Source organism: Blennius ocellaris (assembly GCF_963422515.1).
Source record: "Blennius ocellaris genome assembly, chromosome: 8".
Lineage (NCBI taxonomy): Eukaryota > Metazoa > Chordata > Actinopteri > Blenniiformes > Blenniidae > Blennius > Blennius ocellaris.
Window position 1 is genome coordinate 4,032,327 of NC_137657.1, and position 24,667 is coordinate 4,056,993.

Here is a 24,667-nt window from a genome sequence, read left to right on the forward strand (position 1 = left end):
TAATCAGTAAAAAAATGCTGGACTGTTCTCTGCTTCAACATGTATGTGCAGTTTCTGAGCATCAGCAATCCATTCTGTAAGTTCATTCATCAGATGAACTACCTGGATGCTTGTTTGTTCAAGTGACCCTGGGGACGTTTTTTTTTTTAAATACAGCTGTGTTAGTATTGGTTTAAATCATAGAAGAAAAAAAAATCCTCATTCAAATCAATTGATGTATAAAGGAACCCCAAAAAACCCCAAATAATCCATTGGCCTCGGAGTGGTCCTTTGTTGTCCTTGAATGAACATGTTTGTGGAAGTCCAGCTTCAGTGACGAGGACGATATTTACAGCCTGGCTCTCACTGGTCATTGGTAACAACTCCTTTGCATTCAGTTCTCCTGACAAACACCCAACTTGTACGCGCGAGAGCTGTACCTGCAAACATATCGTCAATTTCAACATTTACAACGCTGACGGAACTGCAATAATTGGCATTTCCATGCAGTGGGCATGTCAACATGTTTAGCCAATCAGGTGGAGCCATACTGCTCCAGATTGGGTTGACCAGGGATTGTATTTCATTCCTTTTTTTTTTTCAACTTTACATCATGGCTGGTGACAGAAGGTCAGAGGTCAATAGCACAGAAATCAAAGAATAACAAAGTCAACAAACACTGGCGTGACAAACAGCAGATCAACTGTTGATCTAAAAGGTGGGAAACAAACATGGTGCAGTTCCATCTGGACAAATAATTGTATGTTTAATTGATATCATTTTAATCTAATCCCGTCTCGTGTTTTTGTCATATATAATCGTTGTTAATGGCGTAAAGGGAGCCATAAAGAATCATTTAAACATGCTGTAGTTTATCATTCACAATATATGGTACATAGACTGGAACTGCTCCAGCAAGCCAAGATTTTAATTATTCTCCATAAATTCAGTTTCAGAATGTGTTATTTTTTACAGGAAAATATATTTATCCTCCACTTTTAGTTTTTTCATCACAACTTCCCCAAAATGTAAAGTAATTACTCATGCTGGGAAACGGCATTACCCCGACCTCTCATATCTGCCCTCCACACTCTTTGAACACCCCCTGGTATGATACAGCTTCCAGCAAATCGTATTATCCGTCAGAGTGCAATATCTCCACCCAGGCACAATTGGTTTTATTGGCTGAAAATAAAGAAAAGCGTTTGAAACGGCGCGTCCCGCCCGCTCTGGAAAATCCCCATCAGCGTTTTTGAGACGAGCGTTTTCTTCAGAGGAATGAAGCCGTTTGACCCTTGAAGGTGCCCGTACGTCAGTCGGCCTTCAGACGGTGCTCGGCTCGGCTCGGCTCGGCTCGGCTCGGCTCGGCTGTGTGTCTGACTGCTTCTGTTCACCCACGGGTCAGCTGAACTGTCTGACCTCCCTGTGGCCTCACCCCCCCCCCCCCCCCCCCCCCACACACTCTCACACACACAGGTCAAAAGGCCGTCGTTGGGTCAGTGTGTGCACTTTCTCACTCTCTCTCTCTCGCCCTCGCCCCATGCTGTTTACCCATCATGCTTTTAGTGTGGCTTGTTAAAATGTGGCAGCTGCTGTGCGTCCAACATGAGTCTATTTCCTGTTGGAAAATCTACGTATTGTTCTCAAAAATGGGCAATTCAACCCAAATAGGGAATCATTTTTCTACCTTTTTTTTTTTTTTTTAAAGCCGTGTTTGTGCTGCCATTTTATCACGTGATGTTAATGCTTTTGCAATTGTGGTCACAACAAACAAGACATTTACAAGTGCTTGCTCAGAGACGCCATGTGAACGTGTCTATTATTTGGTTTGTTTGTCTCTGAGGCCCCATTTAATGTTTTCAAGTGAAAAGGGAAAACTGTGGTTGCGTTTCGGGCGTCCAGCCACGACAACGGTGCGCCAAGCCACTGAAAATATCACTTTTCCCCCCCCAAGTTTAAAAAATGATCCGTTTTGTGGAGAAGCATTTCATTGTCGTGTCTCTTTGAGCTGAACTGGTGATTCGTATCAATACTCTGCCTTTCTCCCGTAGTGATCTTGGTCTTGAATCCTAAGTTGAACATGGTAGAATAGACGGCGGCTGTATGGATCTCTGCTGGTGTTTGAGAAATGCTCTACGCCAGCTTTATGAGCCGCTTTGTAATTTTGTCACAGTAGGTAACTTTGGACGATAGAGGGACTCCTTGTGGTTTTCTGCAGGAAGAGTGTGCAGCTTTTCCAAACACTTATTGAAGTCTTGCGTTGTCAGGGGCTCCGCAAAAAGGAGGTTTGATCCTCTTCTTTTTTTTTTTTGTCTGATTCATTTTAATTTTCTAGGGATAATTGTGTTGTTTATATTTAGACGCTGACTCATGCAGAGTAGTGCTTCCATGAAGACTGGTGTACTGTAAAAGTGACACAAATAAATGACTTGATTCTCTTCAAAGTGAAATGTCTATTTTTTTAAAACACATTTCCTTGGAAAAGGTTGAAAAAGACAGTAGAGTGTAGATTGTTTTAGTTGTTGCTCCCTCACTGAAGCTCCAGAACATCATGCAAATGTGAAGTATCTTGTACATTTTTCAGATTACGTCGATGCCTTCGTCTGGTAAAGCAGGGACAGTGATAGTCCAGCTGTTAAAGGACTTGAATTGTGGTCTGGTCACTTTCATATGATTTCCGTAAACTCTGCAGCCTCTGTGGGAAAAAAAAAAAAAGGAAAAGAGGACAGGACGCCTGGCTTGCGAGGCAAATGAATCTGCCTACTGAAGGAATAAGGGTGCTGCAGACGCTGGGCTGATATTGTTTTGACAAGTGGATTACTGTTGTAATAACATCAGACTGGTGCTGGTAATGCAGACTGCCAGCACACACTGTTCTCTGGCCCACGAGGCAGCCCGGACTCGTACACTGTGTTCTTGGAGGCTGTGAACATGGGTGGATACTGGGTGGATACTGGGTGGATACTGGGTGGATACTGGGTGGATACTGGGTGGATACTGGGTGGATACTGGGGTTCAGGCAGGATAGGCCTCCCCACTTTTCCCTCTCTTATTCAATCTCTTCTCCTCCTCCTCGCTTCCTTCCTGCGTTCCTCCTCCACTCCTCCCCGACTTCCTTCCTCCCTGACGTTCAGAAACCACTGACTGCAGCAACCACACTCTTTTTCTTTTCTTTTTCTTTTTTCTGCTGGAACTGTAAAAACATGAAGTTGGGTTGTAAAAACATCCCCGCCTGTACTTCAGAAGAAGGACGCCAGCGTCGGGCAGTCTGGTTTGTGTGGCTTTTACAACGGCAGAAGGCAAGAGTGTGTGATATTTATCCGGTCGGCTTACAGAAGGGCCCGGCCGACTTAGTTTCCCAGAATACAGTTCTCTGAATGAAAGCCTCCCCTCCCTGTGGCTGCTGTGGCGAGCGCACAGGCCCGGGCTGGTAGTGGCTGAAGCTTCCCAGATGAAACAAGCAGCCTGGTAACGGAACGCCTTTCTCAACACGTTGTGGTCTTTGGAGCGAGGGCGGAGACTCCCTACCCGGGGACTACGACACCCCAAGAGAGGTTTTGCTTCAGACACTTTGTTTGGCGTTTTAAAGACACATAAACTGGTCACAGACTGTAATTATGCAAAGACTGGCAGTCGCCTCCAACCGTCAAGATCGTTCCTCGTCGTAGCTCCGGTGTAAATTTACAGGAAGTGAAGTGAGTGAACAATGAAAAGAAATAGGAGCAGCTCCTCCATGTCTACTTCTCTATGGTAATGAAAACATGTCTCGCCCTTACTCTGCCTGTGATTGGTTCACCTCGACTATCTTACCTAACCCCTCTTACCGGAGCAGGCTCTCCCGCCCATAGCAGGATGGATTTATGACCTTGTCCTTGGAAGTTGCGTAACTTTGCCTTTTTTTACTTTGCTGTTGTTATAAGGTATCAGGTTCTATCGGAAGGTCTTACAAGACTTCTGAAAAGGATCAAATTATCATTTAATGCCAATCTATCAACTTGACGGTTGCCCAAACTCCAGTACTATTGCAAGTTTGTCTTGAAAAGCTGTGGGGCTGCAGGTTGATTGGTTCCGTGATGAAAGCAGTGTCTTTGCACAGCAGTACAACAGTGAGAGGACTGGCGTTGCGCAGACTTTCTGGAGTATTTGTGAGCTTTCAGGATCCACTGCAGCTTCCTGTGAGGTGGCCTCAATAAAAGTGGGGCGGCTGTGCATCCGGTTGCTCCAGGTTAGTGGTCTGATTTCCACCTGTCCTTGGGCAAGACACCGAACGCCATTGGAGGGTGGATTGTGTGTGTGTGTGTGTGTGTGTGTACCGCCTACAGTCAAAGTTACTAGCATGTATAGTTTGGTCCACATTTCAGAACTGCACCTTTAAATGATTTCTCATAAAACCTAAAAAAATGTTTCTACCTTGAAATTAATTTGTCTACTTTTGGTGAAAGTGTTGACAGCAGTTGAACAGATGAATGGAAATCTGCGTCTCAGAGTCTCTCAGCTTCGCCTAGAACTCTGAAAAGTGCTTCAGGAAGTGTAACTCTCAGCAAGCAGTTGACAGCAACTTGTATGTTGGTGAGGAGGTGTGGTTGACCCCGTTGCTCTGGATGATGCAGTCTGCTGAAAGCTGTGATTGCTTGTTAGAGGGAGGAAGACGCTCTGTGCTCTTTGGGCTGCGTTAAAAATGTGTAATCATGAAAATTATTTTATGTTATGATGATGATGAGACTCAGAAAAATTTAATTAATTTGTACAAAGCTTAAAAATGATTGAAATTACTTTGTTCACATGCAGATTATTACGTTGATTTGATCATTGTTATCTTTTCTGTCCATGCTGGTTATTTTTTACCACTTAATGTATTATAATGATATTAATGAATGACCCGGTGTCACTAATTCCTGTGATTGTTGGAGCTCTTTTCAAATTTGGCAGAATGATGAAAACAAGAAATGCAATGCAAACCAGAAAAAGAACAGGAAAGTCCAACTGGACAGAAGAGCAGTGGTCTGAGCTCCTCCCTGATGAGGTCGACAAAAACAGTATTCCTGTAGCGTCATTCAATCGTTGCCGTTAAACAAACAGAGAACATCTTTTTCGCTGTCTTTCTATCATCTTGTCTGTTTGAGAAACTTTTAGGGAAACTTTTAAGGCTTCTTTATAGTCCTCCTCAGTACTTTTAGTGGTTTTCCACCTTGAGATCTCTCCTAGGAATGAAGATGTTTTGTGAATGACTTTTATCTGAGTAAGGGGAAATTCTAAGAAAAATCTTCAAATCTGAGGAATTGTAAGATTTTTTAAAGAGTGACGTCACAAAGAGCTACTTTGAGGATGCTTCGTGGATACGGGCACGTTTCCAGACACTATGTCTAGTACTGATCTACATCAGTACGTTTTACATTGGGAACTGAAAAGAAATGTGTCACTGGACTCAGTCTTCATTCCTCTCCTGCAATGTCAGACTGAACAAGTCACCTTTTTTTCTGGTTCATTGCTGGACCTCCAAAACCATCTGGCAGATTCCTGCTGGTACGAGTTGAATTGTGAGGTAAATGCCATCAACATCCTGCAAACTTCTGAAGAGGGTTTAGAACTTGTCATGATGACGGTGCACAGTTAGCTTGACTGGCTAATCCTGATCATCCAGCCACTCACACAGATTCAATAGTTGTGGGATGCATTGGCAGCTATGATATGTTACAGCCAGTCTTGAATATCATCTTTTTATTTTTGGATGGCATCTGCTCGAGCTTTGTGACGAGGGGCATGAGGAAGCATTGCTTGACTTTGAGGGTTCTCCTGTCAAAGATCTTTAGGAAGCAGTGGGTTCCTGAAGGAACCAGAGGGAACCGTTCCTTCTGCCCTCCACGGGTCCTTCTCTTGATCCGTTCTCTTGACACCCCTCCCAGTCCTCCTTTTCCAGGTCCAGAGGAAAGACACATTTTAAAATGTGATGAAAAACTCCAATGTGCTGTGTGAGAAAGGGGTTGGGCCGTCGTTCTCAACTTCAATAGCGTGTGTGAAGGTAATTGTTTCAAAGAGGCTTTAAGTGTCCGTGTTGCTTAATTTTCTAGGGGTGGGTTTCAGTGGCTTTACCTTCTCACTCATCACTCTGGGCTTGACAAAAGGAAAGTTGCAGAGCTTGTTTGCCGTTGCAGTAAGCACCCCCTGGGTTCTCTGCTGGTTATTGTCGGTTGGTTTTACTGGCTTAGGTTTCGTTGCTTCACAGCCCCCCCTCGGCCCCCCCCTCGGCTGGGCTTTTCTGATGGTTGGCCATGTGCGGCGTCTCAGTCCCGCCCCGCCCTTCCCTTGTGGCTGCTGTGGTGGAGGAGCTCGGGCAGGTTTGGGTAGGTTTATGTTTCAGCTCAGGCTCGACTCTAACCCAGCCTAATGCAGACGAATAAGCCGGGGAGGATTACCCAGTCTGGGAAGACAGGGAAAGGCTCCGGACAACTGGAACGCTGGCTTCTTCTGGGCTTCTGCTCTGCTTTTTGCAGGAATTCATCATTTCTTTTTTTTTTGGGGGGGGGGCTTCTTGGCGTGACCCCAATTCCCACCTGTCAAACCCGCCTGTTTAGCGTCATTTGTTCATGCAGAGCTACAAGGGCACAAATTGTTAAACAGAAAAGTGCATGAACGACGGAGCAGTGAGTAAGTGTATGAGTCAGAGGTCACACTGAGTGCCAGCACCAGACGGGGTCAAGACTTCTGCTCAGGCTGACAACACGCAACAAAAGAGCCTTTGATCGCAGAAGGAGAGCGGGAAGAGTGATAGGCGGAGGTGGAGAGAAAGTGGGAGACGATGAGCAAGAAACAAGGGAAGGAATGAGGGTGGGCGAGAGAAGAGGAGAGGACGAGAGGTTGAAGAAAGGCGGCAGACTCCAGGAGAAGGGCGTTGGAGGAGTAGACGGGTGGAGCAATGGAGGAGTGAGAGGATGAAAGACAAACAATGAACAAGAGGCTGACGTACGTAACTGTAAGGCCGCCATCATTGTGTCTGCTCGCCGTGCCCCGTTCTGGGAGGTCATCCCAGATCAGCGCTGGCGGCTCGGTCAGAAAACACGGCGGTTATTCAGCGTGTGGACAAAGGAAGCAGTGTGCGCCGGGACAGACACCGCCGTCTCCACACTCGTCTCCAGCTCTGATTTAAAGCTTTCGTCTGTACAACTCGTCAGCCTGGCACACACACACCCGCAGCTCTGTACTGGAGGAAGCCCTACACACACACACCGGCCCACAGGTTGACCTGTGCTGCCCCCTGCTGGTGGAACCACACCAGAACAGTCGCTAAAGGCCTCAACACAACTTCCCTTCATTTATCTTAACACCAACTCATTAAATGAAGTCAGGATCAAATAATTGTGTTTTAAATAGGGCTTTGCTTTTTTTTTAAATCAGCAACATGACCAATGAATTTGCTGTTTCAGTGTGACTGAGGCGACGCGGTCGGTTTTCACTACAACTATTTGGAGCGTTCTGAAAACTGAAGCAGCTACAAAGAAAACAACCATTTGGTCATTTTATACGAGCTGTGAATGACATAACAGGGCCGAAGCAACAATTTTAATAACAGAATCCATTTTTACAGCACAAACAAAACACTGGAGCTCCATTTGTGATGTTTCAAGACAAACCAGCGATGCAGTGATTTCTCTGGGCTGCATTGGGAGGTATATTAGATATTAGAGGACAACATACGGAGAACTTTGTTTGTTATTTCAGTTCGCATTTTTAGAAGCTGGTTAAATTTAAAAAAAATAAAGTAAAAATAAAAACAATGATGTGATCATATTTTTTAAATAGATGAGAACAAGGTTTGAATGTAAAGAATAATAAAGCTAAAAGAACAGCGAGAATGCTTGTAAAGAGATCAAGACAAAATATTGACAAATTAGAATTATACACTCAATAAGACACATACACAGAAGTCTTACATGTTAAGAATATGATTAAATGTATGAAAAAAGTATGTTTTTTAAGATGAAATACACTCAAATGAATGAATGAATGGATCGTAGGAAAATAACATTCGTAGGATTGTTGATAATGTTCTGAGTGTACCGTGTCACAAAGCAGGGCATCAGTGTCGTGGTCCGTTCCTCTTCTGGCTTTATTTCAGAAGTAGTTATTAACATCTAAAACATCCGGGTGTATTTGTTGTCCTAACGCACCGTCCTAACGCACCGTCCTAACGCACCGTCCTAACGCACCGTCCTAACGCACCGCGCTGCTTCAGTCTCACCCTTCTCAAACCGTGCCGTCCGTGGATTTGACACTAACCCTCTTCTCTTGTGTGTTTGTGCAGCTGAACTGGAGTTTGTTCAGATCGTCATCATCATCGTGGTGATGACGGTGATGGTGGTGGTGATCATCTGCCTGCTCAACCACTACAAGCTCTCCACCTGGTCCTTCATCACGAGGCAGAGCCAGGCCCGCAGGCACGACCATGCCCTCCAGCAGGTCAGTGTGTGTGTGTGTGTGTGTGTGTGCGTGCGTGCGTGCGTGTGTGCGTGCGTGCGACTATTTGAGTTGCATTGACTTCCCTGGCAGGGCTGTTTCCCAGCATCCATGCCAGCAGCATTTTGATCTAAAGCGATAGTGAAAGTGTGTGTTCATGTGTTGTGTGTGAAGCCCCAGCCTGGTCACACATGAGTGTGTTGCTGCAGCTCTGCCACGGTGCTGCCAGCCGGGTTGTGCTGAGCGAGCTCCGGCCTCTCCAGCCCAGCCGGGGTTCCCAGTTCGTCCCGGTCTGGCCGTGTTAACAGCTCTGCTCATGTCTGCGGGGTGAACTTGTTGAATTGGTTTTCCTCCGAGCCACACTCTTGTCAGGCCTTGATGTTTAATTCACTACAGCGCCGTCTAGACAGCAGACAGCGGCTCTGCCCCCACGCTGACATGTTGACACTCTGGGACAAACACACACACATGCTTGCATTTACACACCCCGAGGCAAACTCTGGATTCCAGACACATTTGGACCATCAAACATTTGATCTTCGCCGGAAAAGTGTCAATCAAGGAAAAGATTCAGAATACTCACGATTCCAGCGTTGTCATAATCAAACATTCATATATATATATATATGGACATGTACTAGATGTATGAAAAATATTAAAAATATCAATTACAAATAACAATATGTACAAGTACATTGTACAGGATTTAGACTCCAAAAAATGTGTCCTACAATCTTTATAAGTGTTTCTATTTGAAAGGCTTCTGTTGAGTCCAGGATGTCAAAGGAGAAGGTGGCAGAAGGTGTGAAGATTCTCTTCATGGTGATCTGTTGACTGGAAATCACAACAGAATCACTGGAAACCTGTAAAAAGTCTAACAGGACCTGCAGGCAGCTTCTCGAGCTGTGTCGCTGTCTGTGTTTGTTAGTCTTTGATTGCTTTCATGTGAGACAGCCGAGGGTTTTTTTGATCTCGCTCACCTCTGATTTTGGAATGAAGCACTGAAACATGGGCCAACATTCAGGTTGTGAAGTAAACGTCTAAAGATGGATGGAACAAAAACAATTTAACTGAAACCATCATAAGAAAAACGTTCACAATTTAGATTTTGACACTTCTCTTCCCCTCCCCCACACCAAATCCACTGGCCGCCACCAGCGGCTCACATTAGCAGCTTCCTTTTGACAAACTGTCCGATTTCAGAATTGTACAAGCTGATTGGTTGGTAATTTTTTGCTGCTGACGACAGTTTCATGTATGAGATGTTCAGAAAGCTCCTCGGCCGGTGAGATTTTGGGAGGTCATGTGCAGGTTTCCACCACCGGGCGACAATCTTCCTGGCCCACCAGGCCTGCCAACATCTCCAAATGATTTGAAATGAGTTGTGCCCCAGTGAGGTCATTCATTTCCAAGTCGTGTTTGTTTGGATGGATCTTTCTAGAAGATCTATCCTGACTTCAACAAGCACAAAGTACATTTTGCAACAGACTGACTGAGCCCACATTCATAGTGTTTCCATGCCCTGTATTTCAACGAATTTAGCCAATCACAGGGAGGCCTACTGCCCCAGATTGTGTTTCTTTCTCTTTTTTTTGTTCTTCCTGCTGCTGCCGCTGACGTTTCATTGGTCCCCACCAGGACGGCCCCTCACTCTGAAGCCCTGTATCATCATGTCCTGTTTCAGGGGGGGGATGAAACGCCGGCAGCTTCCTGATGTCGTCCGCTGCACATAACTCTGTGCTCAGCTTGTAACCTGCATCTGGAAGTGATTTGTCAGCCCGGTGGCCCCGTCTCAGGTTGTTTACATTGAGTTAGTTTAATCCCTCATCTCGTCTCTTTCATTCCTCCTGTCACTCTGCGATCGGCAGCATCCAATCAAAGGCGGCGTTCTGCGCAGAGAAGCAAACACAAAGGGGGAGAAGAAAGTGCCATAAATGCAACATCAGACGGCAACAGGCTAACAAAGCCCCGAGGAAGCGAGCGCTTTCTGAGAGAATTGCTGATGGCCTTTGCACCCTGAACAGACGCATAAAGAAACAGACTTTCTGCATGTTCGCTTCTTTTTTTCATGTTTTTTTCCCCCCCACTAAATATCGTCGACTGCGCCGTCTGAGAAAAGATCCCCGAGTCAAATGCAGACGAAGGGAAGCCGCAATTATTTGATAGTCGCATTCCTTTGTTGTAACTTCTCTCCTATTTTGAAGGCGGGAGCCGGCTGCCTTTTGTTGTCGTCGCTCGTGAGCGGGGCAGGATTTTTAGTATTTGAAGCCATCAGGCATTGTTTCTCCCTGCTGCCGTTTCATCTTCTGTGTCCTCATTAAGTTGTTACTTTTTAGGTGTTTTCTTTTCCCGCTCCGCTCTTCATCTTTTTTTTTTTTTTTGGTTCGAGTAGAAAAGTTTGTTTCATCAGCCTAATAATGGTGTGGCATCAGAAAACATCCCAGGCAGAAACAAACAACAAAGCCATCATGATTGTCGGTTTCTGCAGCTGTTTCAGTGAAATAGTTCCTACCTGTTCAAACAGAGCTCTAAAAGGAAAAACATCCACAGCAGATTAGTACATTTGTTGATAACTTGAAGGTGGAAAAATCTCTGTGAAGCTGGTAAGAAGCTCCAGACAGGTGTATTAACAGTCCTTTGTCTTTAAAGATCCAGTATATTGAATATATTGGCCATCTAGTACCTACTCGGCTCGGCTTCGGTGGTTTTCCGTTACAATATAGTGCCTCGGCGGCCTGGGTGGAGTCATGAGAGCTTTTCCCCATCGTGCAAGAGCAATCACCCTCGATAGAGTCTGTATCTCCTGGTGCAGAGCGAAAACACATTTGCAAGAGTGGAGCTACAACTCCATATTGGATATCGGCTCAAATTATTAATATTACAAAATGTGGATTGTTATGATTTTGCTTTATTGTGAAGATGTGCTTCACTAGCTGGTGTGTTGGTTTCACTTGTGCTCCTGTCAACTGGTGAGTTCGGTACGATTCTTTAAACTTTGATGGAAACGTGGCTAAACGACGTTCGCCAGGACAGCGACAGATTTTGGTCAGGTTTTTAACATCTGCTTTGAAAAGGGGACGCTCGAGGAAGCTGGTCACCAGTTCACAGGGAAACCAGTTAATCCAAAACACTGGTGGTGTCCACTGCTCTTAGACCTCCCGATGCTCGTAGCGGGTCGCTCCATCAAGCTCTGGAATCCTCTGGTCACCACCAGACAAAAAACGCCTGCACCTTGTCGCTGCATCTGTCTCTGTTTTTGATCGCGTTTAAAACATGGTGGGATGAATGAGATGCTCTCCTGACTCATCTGTGTCATCATGCGCCGGCCAATCGGCATCTGCTAACGTCACATCGTCTACTCGCCTCAGGTCGCTTGGAACCTCAGTGTAGCAAGTACCACAAGAGTACGTGGTACTAACACTACATGGAAAAGCATCAAAGGCGAGTCGAGTCGAGTCGGGCCAAGTAGATACTTGTGGGAAAGTGATAAGTGATTCCTGTGCATTAGGAGGCAGTACTGAGCCACTGCGGCACCCGATTAGTCTTCTGGAATAACGTCACGAATGTGGCTTGGTTCTTAGTTTAGTTTGAAGATTTTTTAACAATATTGCACACTGTACCTTTAATTCTTGGCCTTGCTCTTTGTTTGTGCCGGTGTGTAGGATGGGTGTCTGTGGCCTTCAGACGGTGGCTCACGACAAGGTGCCTCGGAGGTAAGACCGCCGCCGCCATCACTCCTCATCACACTTAGCGTCAGATAAAGACATCTCTGTGTGGAACGTCCAGTCACCTTTTCATCATTATTCCTCCAATCACCACTACGAAGCACACGACCAACCCCAGAAGCTCTGAGAGAAGCATAATGAAGAGCAGAAGCTGTCCACGTTACACCACGAGACCGTTGTTTTTCAGTTTCCAGTAACGATTTGCACGTTAACGTTTTAATAAATACTGCCACACACACGTGAATGGGAGTAACGTGTTAGCGGCCAGGCCACTGAAATGAAAGCACATGTTCTTCTTGGTGTCACAGGTGCAGTCAGCTTGTGGTGTGGTATAGTGTCTCCACCCCTGCAGCTGACGGTGCAGTAAATGGCCACTTTGTTGGAGAAGAGCTGATGAATCCAGTCAACATGATACATAGAGCAAATGTGGAGGACTTCTGCTGACAGAAAAGTTGTGTTTTTCTTCTCTTCAACGATGGAGTCTTTTAGAAAAGACGTTTTCGGATTTGCGCCGTGGTCATTGAAAATAAATGCCAAAGTCGACCATTTTCAGGTATAGAAGGTGTGGAATAGAAGGAACGTTGCCCCGACGAAGCTCAACAGCCATCAACACAAACTGAGTGACTTCATGAAGGGGTGAATGTTGGACACCATCAAGACTCAAACCTCTCAAACCCAAACCCTGCAGAATAAGGCCTCGCCTGCACCACGACATTTCAAGTGAAAACGCATCGAAAAGTTTCCTGTTTAGTCTGTTTACACAGAAACAGCAGAAATGACGGAGTGGACATGTCAGGCCACAAGTTAGCGCTGTTGGTTGTTTTCGTAATGAAAGCACACACACAGACATACACTCAGAGCTCTAAACATAAACAAGAGGAGAACACACATGTTTGTATGAACAGGTGACCAAGTTGGACTGTTACTGCAGTGACTGTCCACAAGTCCCATGAAGAACCTAAGAAACGGCGTTACCTTTGAGAGGGCGGCTTCTGGCAGCTCCTGGCTTTATGGTCGACAGTCGTTTATCTGAAGGGAGGCTTCCTAGAAAAAAGGCTTTGGAAGCCCAAATCTTCATTATATCATCAGCTTGATGAACACAGAGCCAAATATAGTCTGGACCTTGTGAAACAGAAGAGCAGAGACGAGACGGTTGTCGTTTTCCCCTCCTTTTGATGATTCCATTACCTGGTGGATACGTGCCATGAGTCTGCGCTCTTGTTTATGTTGGTTGCTGTTTTACAGGAAGCGCTCTCTTTGTCTTGTGGTGCCGTTAAACAAACTGCCGGCGCTGTGAAGCCATTCAACTGCACTGCTGCCAAACCTGATTGGCTTTTTCTGGCCCTGCTCGTGTGATATGAAATGACTGAGACGGTACCGGTTTGTGGAAATGACTTGTAAATGATGAGTGTGGCTCACTGAACAATCAGTGTGGAGAAGGAGGGAGCTCCATTACGGAATGAGACGGAGACAAAGCAGACGTGAATCTCTTGTCTCGTCTCCATGCTTCAGTCACGCCGCTATAAAAGACGTCTCTGTCTCCTCGCTGCTCCCCTTTGTTTCTTTGTTGGCTTATTTATCAGGCCTTGCCCCTGTACAATCATTCCGCGGTTACAGGAATGCCGTCGGGTGCACAAAGATCCCGACATTTGCATTTTGGTCGCTTGTAAATATTTGATCATTCGGGAATCGGAGCTGGTGTGCTTTGCCCGGGTACGTCTGGCAATGTCCCGAATCGCAAATTGGCCCGTCCTCAAACGCTTGTGAACACAGGAACCGAACAACAAATGCCAGCACACTCGGCGCGACTGGTGATCTGTTTGCCTAATGGCATCGGTGCCAGATGGAGGAGATTTTTATTTTAATGTTTTCCCTTTACGAGGCAGGGCGCGCCGGGAGAACACGGGGAGTTCAGAGACGTCGCCGAAACTCCAGTGATTAGCAGGTTAGCGGGCAGGAGTGTGAGGGCGCTGCCGAGGGGCCGGAGGCGGCCGGAGGGCCTCGCATTTAACGCACCCAGGCCAAACGAAAAGGGTAACAGAAAGAACTCGTATGTAAACAAAAGTGAAGCTGGAGGAAAAAGAGGAGAAGGGAGGAGAGGTGCTGGTGAACGGAGCTGAAAGCCATCGAACCCCAGAGAGCCGGCGTGGGTGGCTGAGAGCTGCAGGGACCTGTGTGTGTGTGTGTGCGTGTGTGTGTGTGTGTGTGTGTGTGTGTGTGTGCGTGTGCGTGTGTGTGTGTGTGTGTGCGTGTGTGTGTGTGCGTGACAGAGGGTGGTGGCGGTGTTGGCGGGGGGTTGGATGGTTTTTGGTGCGTCATTAATCAGCAGCACCTCCCCTGACACTGTCTAGACAGCCGTCTGAGAGCTGCCCTGCTCGGCTGCGCTCCACTCCCCCTATCAGCTCCACACCTTCCCCCCCCCCCCCCCCCCACCTTCATCCGTATGTCTATCTGTCTATCTCTTTCTCTCTCTCCCTGCTCCTTTCTGTCTCTGGCTCTCCGTTTCTTCTCTTTATCTCCATGGCTCTTTCTTCTCCTCCTCTCCTTATCTCACTCCCCTTTCTTCAGAATCTTCTCTCTCTCTCTCTCTCTCTCTCTCGCTCTCTCTCTCTCTCTCTCTCTCTCTCTCGATCCATTTCACATGCCCCAATCTGTCATTCCTCCCCCTCCCCAGGTCTGCCTCATCAGTAGAGTTTGACTATTAAAGAGCGGCGGCTAATTGAAACAAGTTTTTTCTGATGACGATTTGCCGCAACACAAATGTGTGGAGTTTGACTAGAAATGTGAGGAACGAATGAGCCTCACACAGTCCAAAGAGTTAATTGAGGTGAAAATCTGCTGTAGTGGATCATCTTTTTCTCCTTTTTTCCCTTTTTTTTCAATCACATTGTGGATCTGAGGCCCTCCACTTTGTTTTGTTTCCACTTGTTTCATTTCTGTAACATGAAAATCCTCTGTAAATAGTTATCTGTTACAAAATTGTGCAAAGTGTGAGAACATCAACAGAACAAGGTCAATATATCGCTGATTGAGTTATATAGGAATAGTAGGAATAATTCCCTGTCTTGTATGGACCAAAACCAACATGGAGACATTAACTTCATATGTGTGAGTGTTTATTGTGTGTATCACAAATCGTGTCGTCCTCAAAATACTCCATAGCAATGTTTCATATCACATGTTCACTGAACATCATGAAGCCTTAAATTCAAACCCTTTGCATTGAAATACTTGTTCTCTGCATGTGTGTGTGTGTGGTTTCATTACAAAACCAAACAGCTCTCACTCGTGGCCCGACATGAAAACTACATCGCTTTCACTATTTCTGCTGTTTCTGTTTAAACTGAGCACATTTAAAAAAAAAAACTTTCTGTGTAATTGTGAAACTTTCCTGAAATGAAAAAAAGAACATTTGCTTTAACTTCAAATGTTTTAAGTTTACAGAAATAAATGTCGAAGTTTTCACTTCCCTGAGAAACAGTTAAACCCATTGATCTTTCATCCACCTGAAATTGTACTATGTTGTGGCAGTTGCTCTCTGGGTATTGGGGTTTGCGGTGACGGTCTCGTCGGCCCTGGATTCCTGTTGCTTCTCTTTGTATTTGGCCACATTGAGTCCCTGGACATGCAGCCGGTCTGGCCCATCAGGCCCATCAGGCCCATCAGGCCCTCGTCCCTCAGCGGCTGGTTGACACCCGGACGTCTGACTGCGTCCCACTGAAATCCAATCAAAGCAACAGAATCTGAGGTCAGCTGTAAATGGGGTCAATACTGACGTCCTGAGAGTGATGGATGAGACGGAGTGCGGCGGCAACATGTGAGCGCAAAAAGGAACACAAGGTCACGAAGAGGCCGGGAGGACAATACATCAAGAAGAGGAATGAAAAAAAAAGTTTCATCTTTGAAATACCTTCTCACTTTTCTACTTCATTTTTATAAATGGATGTTTTGGGGATGAAACCTCAAATGGTTCTGGTGCAGCGCCAGTTCATTTAAACTAAACAGACGTGGAAAATTGAGTGATTTCTATTAGTTAAAACGATGATTGCTTTCTCTGAATCATTGTTTCATTTCACAATAGAGACCAGCTCCAGTTCTGTTCTGAATCGTGTTACGATATATAAAAGTTAAATGTAAGTGTTTGGTAGGACAGCAATGTTGTCTCGGCTGGGGGGAGATGTTGTAAATCCCTGCTTTATATTGAAGACATTGGCAATATTCCATGTTAAGATGTTAATCCCTGATGAGTGTCTGTGTTTATTCAGTCTAAACTGGGAGGATTCACAACCTTTTCTTTTCTTTTTTTCTGAAAAGTTTCTTTTATCCCCTCCATTTCCGTGGAAAACTTCCACCTTGGAGGCTGTTGTCGTAAACAGACCTCCAAAATGCAACCAAAGTTTTCCATTTTCAATGGAAAACGTTGTTGTATAAACGGAGCCTCACACTGCAATCTTGTTGGTTTGAGTGGACCAAGGTCAAGAGGTCGACTTCAGTCATTGTCGTGTGTCGTGTTGGACCGTTTCCAACCAGACCAGACTATTGACCGCCTCAAAGCGGCGGTTCCATCCTCATTGTCCAGAACATCTCGTGGATCATTTCTTCACTCTTCTTCACTAACTGTGTTTCCTCGTCTTCCTTGCAGGTGTTATACGCCCCCCAGGCCAGGGATCGCTTCACCGCCCCCTCCTTCATGCAGCGCGACCGCTTCAGCCGCTTCCAGCCCACCTACCCATACCTGCAGCACCAGATCGACCTGCCGCCCACCATCTCGCTGTCGGACGGCGAGGAGCCCCCGCCCTACCAGGGGCCCTGCACCTTGCAGCTGCGCGACCCCGAGCAGCAGATGGAGCTCAATCGCGAGTCGGTGCGGGCGCCGCCCAACCGGACCATCTACGACAGTGACTTGATCGACATGGGAGGGGGCGGGAGCTTGGGAGGGGTGGGGGGCGGCGGCGGCGGGGGCGGCGTCGGAGGGGGGATGGGGGCGGGAGGTCCGAGGCCGCCGAGCAGCAACTCGGGCATCAGCGCGGCGAACTCCAGCAGCCACGGGCGCATGGAGGGCCCCCCGCCGGCCTACAGCGAGGTGATGGGCCACTACCCTGGATCAGCGTTCTTTCTACACCAGCACAGCAATAACCAGAGGGTGGGGAGACCGGGGGGGCCGGGGAGCAGGACGATCCAGCAGCAGAGCCAATCAGAAAGCACAATTGTACCTGCCAAGGCCAAGGACGGCCAACCGGAGGACCTGGTGTGAAGAAAAGAGGAGGGGCCGACCCCCCCAGACTGTCTCTTTTAACCCCGCCCCCTCCTCTGGTCCCCTGTAAGCAGTGGTCTCTCTAACATGCTCGCTCGCTCTCTCTCTCTCTCTCTCTCTCTCTCTCTGTCATGTCCTCGCTCTCTCTCTCTCTCTCTCTCTCTCTCTCTGTCATGTCCTCACTCCCATGCACAAGTTAAAATCAACCCGAGCTACAACACGAGGAAAGAGACGAACCCAGAGGCGTTTCCTGTCCTTTTCTTTCTGACGTTCACTCTGCAACACACTTCTCTCCCCTTCTTCCCCAGAAAGAAACACACCGCTAGCACAGATTGAATCTCTCTCTCTCTCTCTCTCTCTCTCTCTCTCGTTCGGCCCTCTCTCTCCTCGGGCGACAGCAACTGTCCCCAGGAACTTCTTTCCTTCTTCTTTTTTTGGTTTTTTTGGACCGGGATCTGTGCACAAAAGCGAGGACTGAGAATCAAGGACTTTGCAGAGAACACAACAAAACAAGAAACTCACAAAACCCCCAAATCTTTTAGTGCCAAGGTTCACGAGGAAGCAAACTGGGGGAGGGGGGGATGACTCGCTCTAACATTCAACACACAAACAAGAAAAGTTATCCAAAAGTTGCACTATTTTTTTGTTGTTAAAGAGAAGAGGGAAATGATGCTATGTGACGATGATGATGATGATGATGATGATGATGTGTTTTGTTTTGTTTTTTTTGTCTTTTTTCTGTTTCGTTTAGATTTTTTTTTTTCCTTTGGTCCTTCATGAATGACTGACTGAACTTTGGCTCCAACGTTAGTTAAACATTTGGGAGCAAAAACAAAACAAAAAACAAGTATTATAAGCTTATATCCTTTTTTAAATTTTATTCTTATTATTATCGGAAATACTGCAAGAAATACTCGTACCCAGCCTACAACATTTCAGTCTGCTGACACCACAGGCACAGTGACTTAGTAAGAGAACAACTTGTCCCGCTTGCTTCACGTCTGCTCACTGCAGCCTCTTCGGGAGGAGAGGAGGCCTCGCCACCGCCGCCGGCTGGACTGGAGATTCCTCGCATCGTCTGATACTTTGTTAAAAAGATTCCACAGAAGCAAAACAAAGAAAAAAACCAACAGTCACATATCGAACAGTCCACCGAGCGGCGGCTCCAAGCCCATTCTCTCTCTGCTCTAAGCTCCCCGAACAAAGGCTGTGTAAAGATGGACGACGCTCTGCTCGCCACCGGACCTTCAGCCAACACCACATTAGCAAAACAATCCGCTTCATAAAATCTAACTTGAATTACAGGAAACCGAGGGCGCGCAGTACTGATGCTAGCCACCAGGAGGCAGTCTTCATCATCCGCCTACAATCTGCAGCCTAATCTGAACATAAAGACGGACTAAACTTCTCGACGAGTTAGTAATTCACAGAACTCGTTTCGGTTCAGAAGCGCTTTTCAGTCTGCTGCTCGCTTGTTTGAAAAGATTGACGACACTTCTCTGAAAACATGACACATTCATCGAATTTTAATCTAAAACCTAATCAGACGAGCGGGTTAGCAAAAAAAAAGATTTCCGTATTCAGTTCGGCGCTTCTCTCCGCTGCTAAAGTTAGCATCTTAATTAACCACCAGGGGGAGTTTCAGATGTTGGCGTGTCATTTTAACGGAAGCTGCCACATATTTAGTGTTTCTTCAGATTATTTAAAGATCAGTGACGAGTCCCGGATGTTTAGCAGGAGAATGTTGATAGACTATATTAAGCAGGATTTAATTTTGGAACAACAAAAAGCATGTTCAGGAGTATTCCGTCACTTCTTTGATGAGCTTTTGGTAACATTAAGATGGGTTTTTTTAATGACATTACACCAACCAGCCACCAGGGGGCGATCGTCCATCTTTTAATACAGACCTCTGAGCGCCTGACCTCTCTTCTCTGCATACCTTCACCCCCCCCCCGCCCTCCCCTCCATCACCCTTCGTCTCGACATGCTCGGTGCGTCCTGCCAACAGCCCCGCCCCAACCCAGACCCGCTGCCATGGCAACCACAAACGAAACACAAATATAACCTGAGGCTCCGCTCTCCGTCTCCACGCCTCTGAAGCCACAAACAATGACGGCACGGAGTGAAGATGCCCGTCTGCGCCCGTCAGCACAGCGATCAGGTTTTTAGAAGGGAAGTGTGTGCGGTCGAAGTCAAAGGGCTATGGGAGGGTCCTTCTTTTGTAAAACAAGCAACCTTTTTGAAAATCTAGCCTTTCTCTCTGCTCATCGTTGCCTTCTCCTCTGCTCGTGTGCTTTCTCTGCCTCGTTTGTCTCGTTGGCGTTCGTCGCCACCATCGCTACACCCTTCCCATACCCGCGCTACGCCCTCTCCATCCATCACCTGCTTTCTCCGCCCCCCCCCCCCCTCCACCCGCCTCCTCCGCCATGTGCTGAAAAAGTGCGATCTACCCTGCAGAGTCTGCCAAGCCCTTTAAAGTAGAGACAGGATGGAGGCCCCTCGTTCGGCAGCGTGCTCGCCCCCTTCTCGTGTGTGTGTGTGTGTGTGTGCGTGTGCGTGTGTGTGTGCTGGTCAGTCCTCTCCAACAACAGAAAATCACCTGAACGCCCCCTGCAGGTGTGTTGTGTCAGTGCCTGCAGCAGAGTGATTGATGAAGCGAGGGCTTGGAGTTTAGAGTTACTTTATCCGACCGTCGGTCCGTATTAATGCACCGATTCAGTTTCGGCGCCGTGTCTCTCTGGACAAACTGCACGATGGCCGCAGTGCAAAAGTGACGCCACTAGAGGGACAGAATGTGACACCAGCCAGGTTCAATTGTAGCTCGGCTCCTTCATACAGTTTCAACGGAACACCAACCTTTCCGGTTACTTAATATTCGTCTTTTTGTCTCGGTACTTTATCGCCTTGATGAGCTGCTCTTGTTACAATTAATCCCTCAGTTTGATGTATTTATTATCTACACTTCAAATGCAAAATGTATTCATTAGTATAAGTGAGATTTAACCGACTGAGTCCGAAGCTCTTGTTAAAAACATACATATCATGTTTTAAAGCCTTTCATACAGTTCAGCCAGGATGTGAAACAAAAACTAATCTACAGCACAAAACTTTTTTTCTTTTACAGTTTTCTCCTGAAGTCCACGTTTAAACCTTCAATCGTTGAATGATCAGAATCATACTGAGGTCAAAGTAACTGCTAATGATGATTACAGTAAAGAAATGGTCAGAAAACAAACAGATTTGCAAAACATCTGGTAAAATATTCTTCATTTGCTTAAAAAAAAAGCACTTAATTTGCAAGGCACTGGTAGAATGACTCCAAGTTAACAAATAAATGATTGGTAGTGAGAACCAGCCACCTGCACCTACTGTTGGTTCTGTCAGGAGTTTACTGGAACCGTACCGAGCTGCAGTCCTCATGTCTCTCTAACAAGATTTTACACCACCAAACCACTTTGGTCCGCCGTGTTTGTGACAAAAAAAGAGAAAATATAAATTCTGAGTTCTTGCGTGTAAACTTGAAACCTGTATGAAGTTAACAAACATTAATAAACGTTAGCAAACAATGACGAACGTTAACAAACAATAACGAATGTTACCAGCGCTGTGGAGACTTCTGGGCCCAACCTCCGACCTTCCAACTCCGTCGGCCAGTGTGTGTGTGTGTGTGTGTGTGCATGTTACTACATTGCTGCTGTTATTGCTGTTGCTGCTACTGCTACTATTGTTGCTACTGCTGCTCCCCCCCCTCCCCCCCCATCCATCCAATCCACCCAAACTCAGAGACGAGTGTGAACCGTCTGCAGTAGAACCACATGGAGCCCAACGAGAACTCCGGGGGGAATGTTGGCATTGCACGTTTGAGGCAAATTGTAGAAAGCAGTCGATACGTAAAATGACAATTAAAACGGTTTGGATGACCAAACCTTTAAAGTTCGGGTCTGAATCACAACTCTGGACGCGACTTGTCTTGCGTTTGGGTTTAAGACGAAGATTTTCCCAACGTCCATCAGGGGTCATATTGTGCAAACTGTACTCTGCAGTGGTTTTCCAACAGCACTCGTCATCCCCACACCTGGAAGTGAAGACAGTTTGTCATCTCTCTCTCAAAGGTTGAAGTTTAGGTTCAGCTACTAAACCTCTGATCGTGCTCAATAACTGATAAAGACGTAGCTTTGCCTAAAATCAAAACATTTATTTGCCAAAAGTGCAAAGCTCGTTCGATAAATATGTACTTTTTGTACTTTGTGACAATATTTAATCATTTTCTCATTCCATCCAAACTACCAACAGTGAATAAAGGTCACGAGTCGTCCTGGTGAATGCCAACAGTTCCTCTGGCAGTCGGGCTCACTGGTGGCTCCCCTTATGAAACCTGCCCCTCAACGCCCTGCAACGCCCCGCCCTGCCCTGCAACGCCCCGCCCTGCCCTGCAACGCCCCGCCCTGCCCTGCCCTGCAACACCCGCCCTGCCCTGTAACGCCCCGCCTCGCCCTGCCCTGCAACACCCCGCCCTGCCCTGTAACACCCCGCCCTGCCCTGCCCTGCAACGCCCCGCCCTGCCCTGTAACACCCTGCCCTGCCCTGCAACGCCCCGCCCCGCCCTACCCTGCAACACCCCGCCCTGCCCTGTAACACCCCGCCCTGCCCTGCCCTGCAACGCCCCGCCCTGCCCTGCCCTGCAACGCCCCGCCCTGCCCTGCCCTGCAATGCCCCGCCCCGCCCTGCCCTGTAACACCCCGCCCTGCCCTGCCCTGCAACGCCCCGCCCTGCCCTGCCCTGCAATGCCCCGCCCCACCCTGCCCTGCAACGCCCCGCCCTGCCCCTCCTCCTTCTTTGCGTTTGTCTCCTGGGCTTCTCCGTCTGCGCAGTCATAGCTTGTGAAATGGAGGATATAAAGATGAATTTTATGTTTTCTACAAGGAGGTTTGCATGTTACTACTACGTGAGTAAATAAGGTGCCTAACGTTCATGTTTGAACAGACCACACCATGGTTGGGCGGCTGGTCGGAATCCAGGCGACAGTGTGGCGGGGGAGGGGGGGGGGGGCGGGGGATCGGCCAGAGTACAACAGAAGCCGCCGTTTTCCGGTCCCGTCTTTCTGCGTGGACAGATCGGAGTCTTTGGCGACGAAGCTTTGCGGTTCCGGTCTGTGAAGCTCCTGGAGGCCCCTCCCCCTCCCCGCCGCCCCTCCCCCTCCCTGAGGAAGCGTCCAACCTGATTCCGAGCAGCGGCGCCAGCGCCAGTGTGGAGCAGACATAGGAACCCACTTGCACTCAAAAAGCTCCCACCTTCGTTGTGCCTCACTTCCAACGGTGCTTTTTTCAGTAGTCTGTCTTTCTTTATGTTTGTTTGTAAGGTGCTGTATATAACTTGAATATATTATGCACATATCCTACCCAATGGGTAGAAACACAAGAAGATGTTGTGAATAATGTAATATAATGTATAGACAATATAAGAATTTTAAGAAGGCAGCATCAAATTTGTAAATGCCTACAGTTAAAAACGAAAATGTGCTTTTGTCTTTTTTTTAATGGGAAAACCTGGTTTGCAAAGTACGCTTAGAATATGGTGGCAACACAAATACAAATTACTACTTATAATATTTTGCTATAAATAATAGTCTGTTATGATAAGGATGAGGTAACCTCTGTTCAGAAAAGATACTCCTCCGTCATTCAGCTACCGGCTGGTGTTTTTATTTTCATGTTTTGTTTTGTCGTCCTATTTGACCATGGTTAACTAACAAATGTATAGTTCTATTACGCAAATCTTTTAAGAAGAACGTATATCACGCATCACTCTGTGTTTCTCCATAACGTTTGCCGGCGGTCGCTACTATAACTCGCTTTATCGGAAAAGAAAAAAACAGTTCGGGCAGAATAAAGAGGCTCGCTCCCGGTCGATTAAGTTCACACCGGATTCTACTTTAAGTTCCGCTTAGCCGTTGTTTTGTATAATCTGCCAAAGTGTAACCGCCCCCTGCTGGGCAAACTCGGCACTGCAAGAGATTTTAATTGCAAGAAACAAAAACGTAGCGGTATGTGATGTGAGGAAAAAATAACTATCGTAACATTTCTCTCCTTTATTATTCCTTTTTTTATGTTTATTTTCTACATTACGATGTTATACGATGGCACAGTATACCGAAACTAAAAGTCACGTTTAATCTGCCGTCATTTATTTACAGTATGTACCGAAGATAACTCCACTGTACAATAACCGCAGAGCATGTTCATTCTTATCTATAGATGATGTACATAGCAACGCGACATTTTCTCCTCAAAGCACCAAATAAGTGGCAGTTGTGTAGTTTTCATTTAAAGGGGGGCAGAAAAGAAAAAAACCGTGAGCTGGAGCGTGGCTCCCGCTTTCTCACTAGTTTTGGTTTTCCTGCACTAGCTTGAAGAATAACTAACCTGGCCTCGGACTGATCTCCGTCTGGCTCCTCCCCCTCCGTCTCTCAGTTCTCACCACTCGACTGGACAAGTAGCTCTTTCTCTTCTCTGTTTGATAAGAATCGTCACGTCTCCACAGTTACCATAGGACTGCTTCCATCATGGGTTTCTCGTAACATCGGTTTGCTTTATTTACCGACCCCCTCCTGTTGCCCCTCCCCCGCCCTCTCTGCTCACATCTCGATATATATATGGCTGTATCCGCTCACCGTACAGTGTATAGATCTATATATATATCCACACACAGAGGGGAAAAGAAATAGTTTCTTTTTGGGTTTTTTTTGTTTTTTTTATTTCTGTTTTGTTTTGTTATTTTGCCTCTTTTTATTTAAGCAATTGTGATGTAATAGGTTTTAGGCCTAAGGTCTGTTATTGCAATACTTTTACAGAAAAGAAAGGAAAAAAAAGAAAAAATGTTGCTCTAAGTGCTGTTGTAGTCAAAGATTTTATGCTTGTACTTATGCTGTAGTCAAACTGCAGCGTAATGAATAAAACTTTAAAAGTGATGACTCAGCGGTTTCTTTCCCGTAGCCTTGTGTGGACGGCGAGCTTCTGTAATGTGATTACAGCGGCGGCCGCTCAAATCTTTATCTTGTCTCATAACACCACTACAACCACAACTTATAACACGGTGTAAAGTTATATAAAACGTCTATAAGTACAGTTTTGGTAGCGAATGGTGCCGGCTACGATATCGCAAATTCAGAATGACAGAATTTAAATATCACTGAATAGAAACATTTAAATCAATTGACAGCCTGAATAACTTCATTCTTAAAGTCACAGATTAATAG

The 24,667-nt window shown here is 46.5% G+C and overlaps 1 protein-coding gene across 2 annotated transcripts in view; it reads left to right on the forward strand.

Annotated features, from left to right (window-relative positions):
* The window catches only part of LOC308133601 (low-density lipoprotein receptor class A domain-containing protein 4-like), a 225,267-nt gene extending 200,926 nt beyond the window's left edge, over positions 1–24,341 (forward strand). For both annotated transcript variants that reach the window (XM_080501053.1, XM_080501054.1), the window contains 3 exons: positions 8,279–8,433; positions 12,093–12,143; positions 16,798–24,341. In XM_080501053.1, coding sequence (XP_080357179.1) covers positions 8,279–8,433; positions 12,093–12,143; positions 16,798–17,409 — 818 coding nt within the window. In that variant the 3' untranslated portion in view covers positions 17,410–24,341. The remainder of the gene's footprint in view (positions 1–8,278; positions 8,434–12,092; positions 12,144–16,797) is intronic.
* Positions 24,342–24,667: the final 326 nt, after the last annotated feature.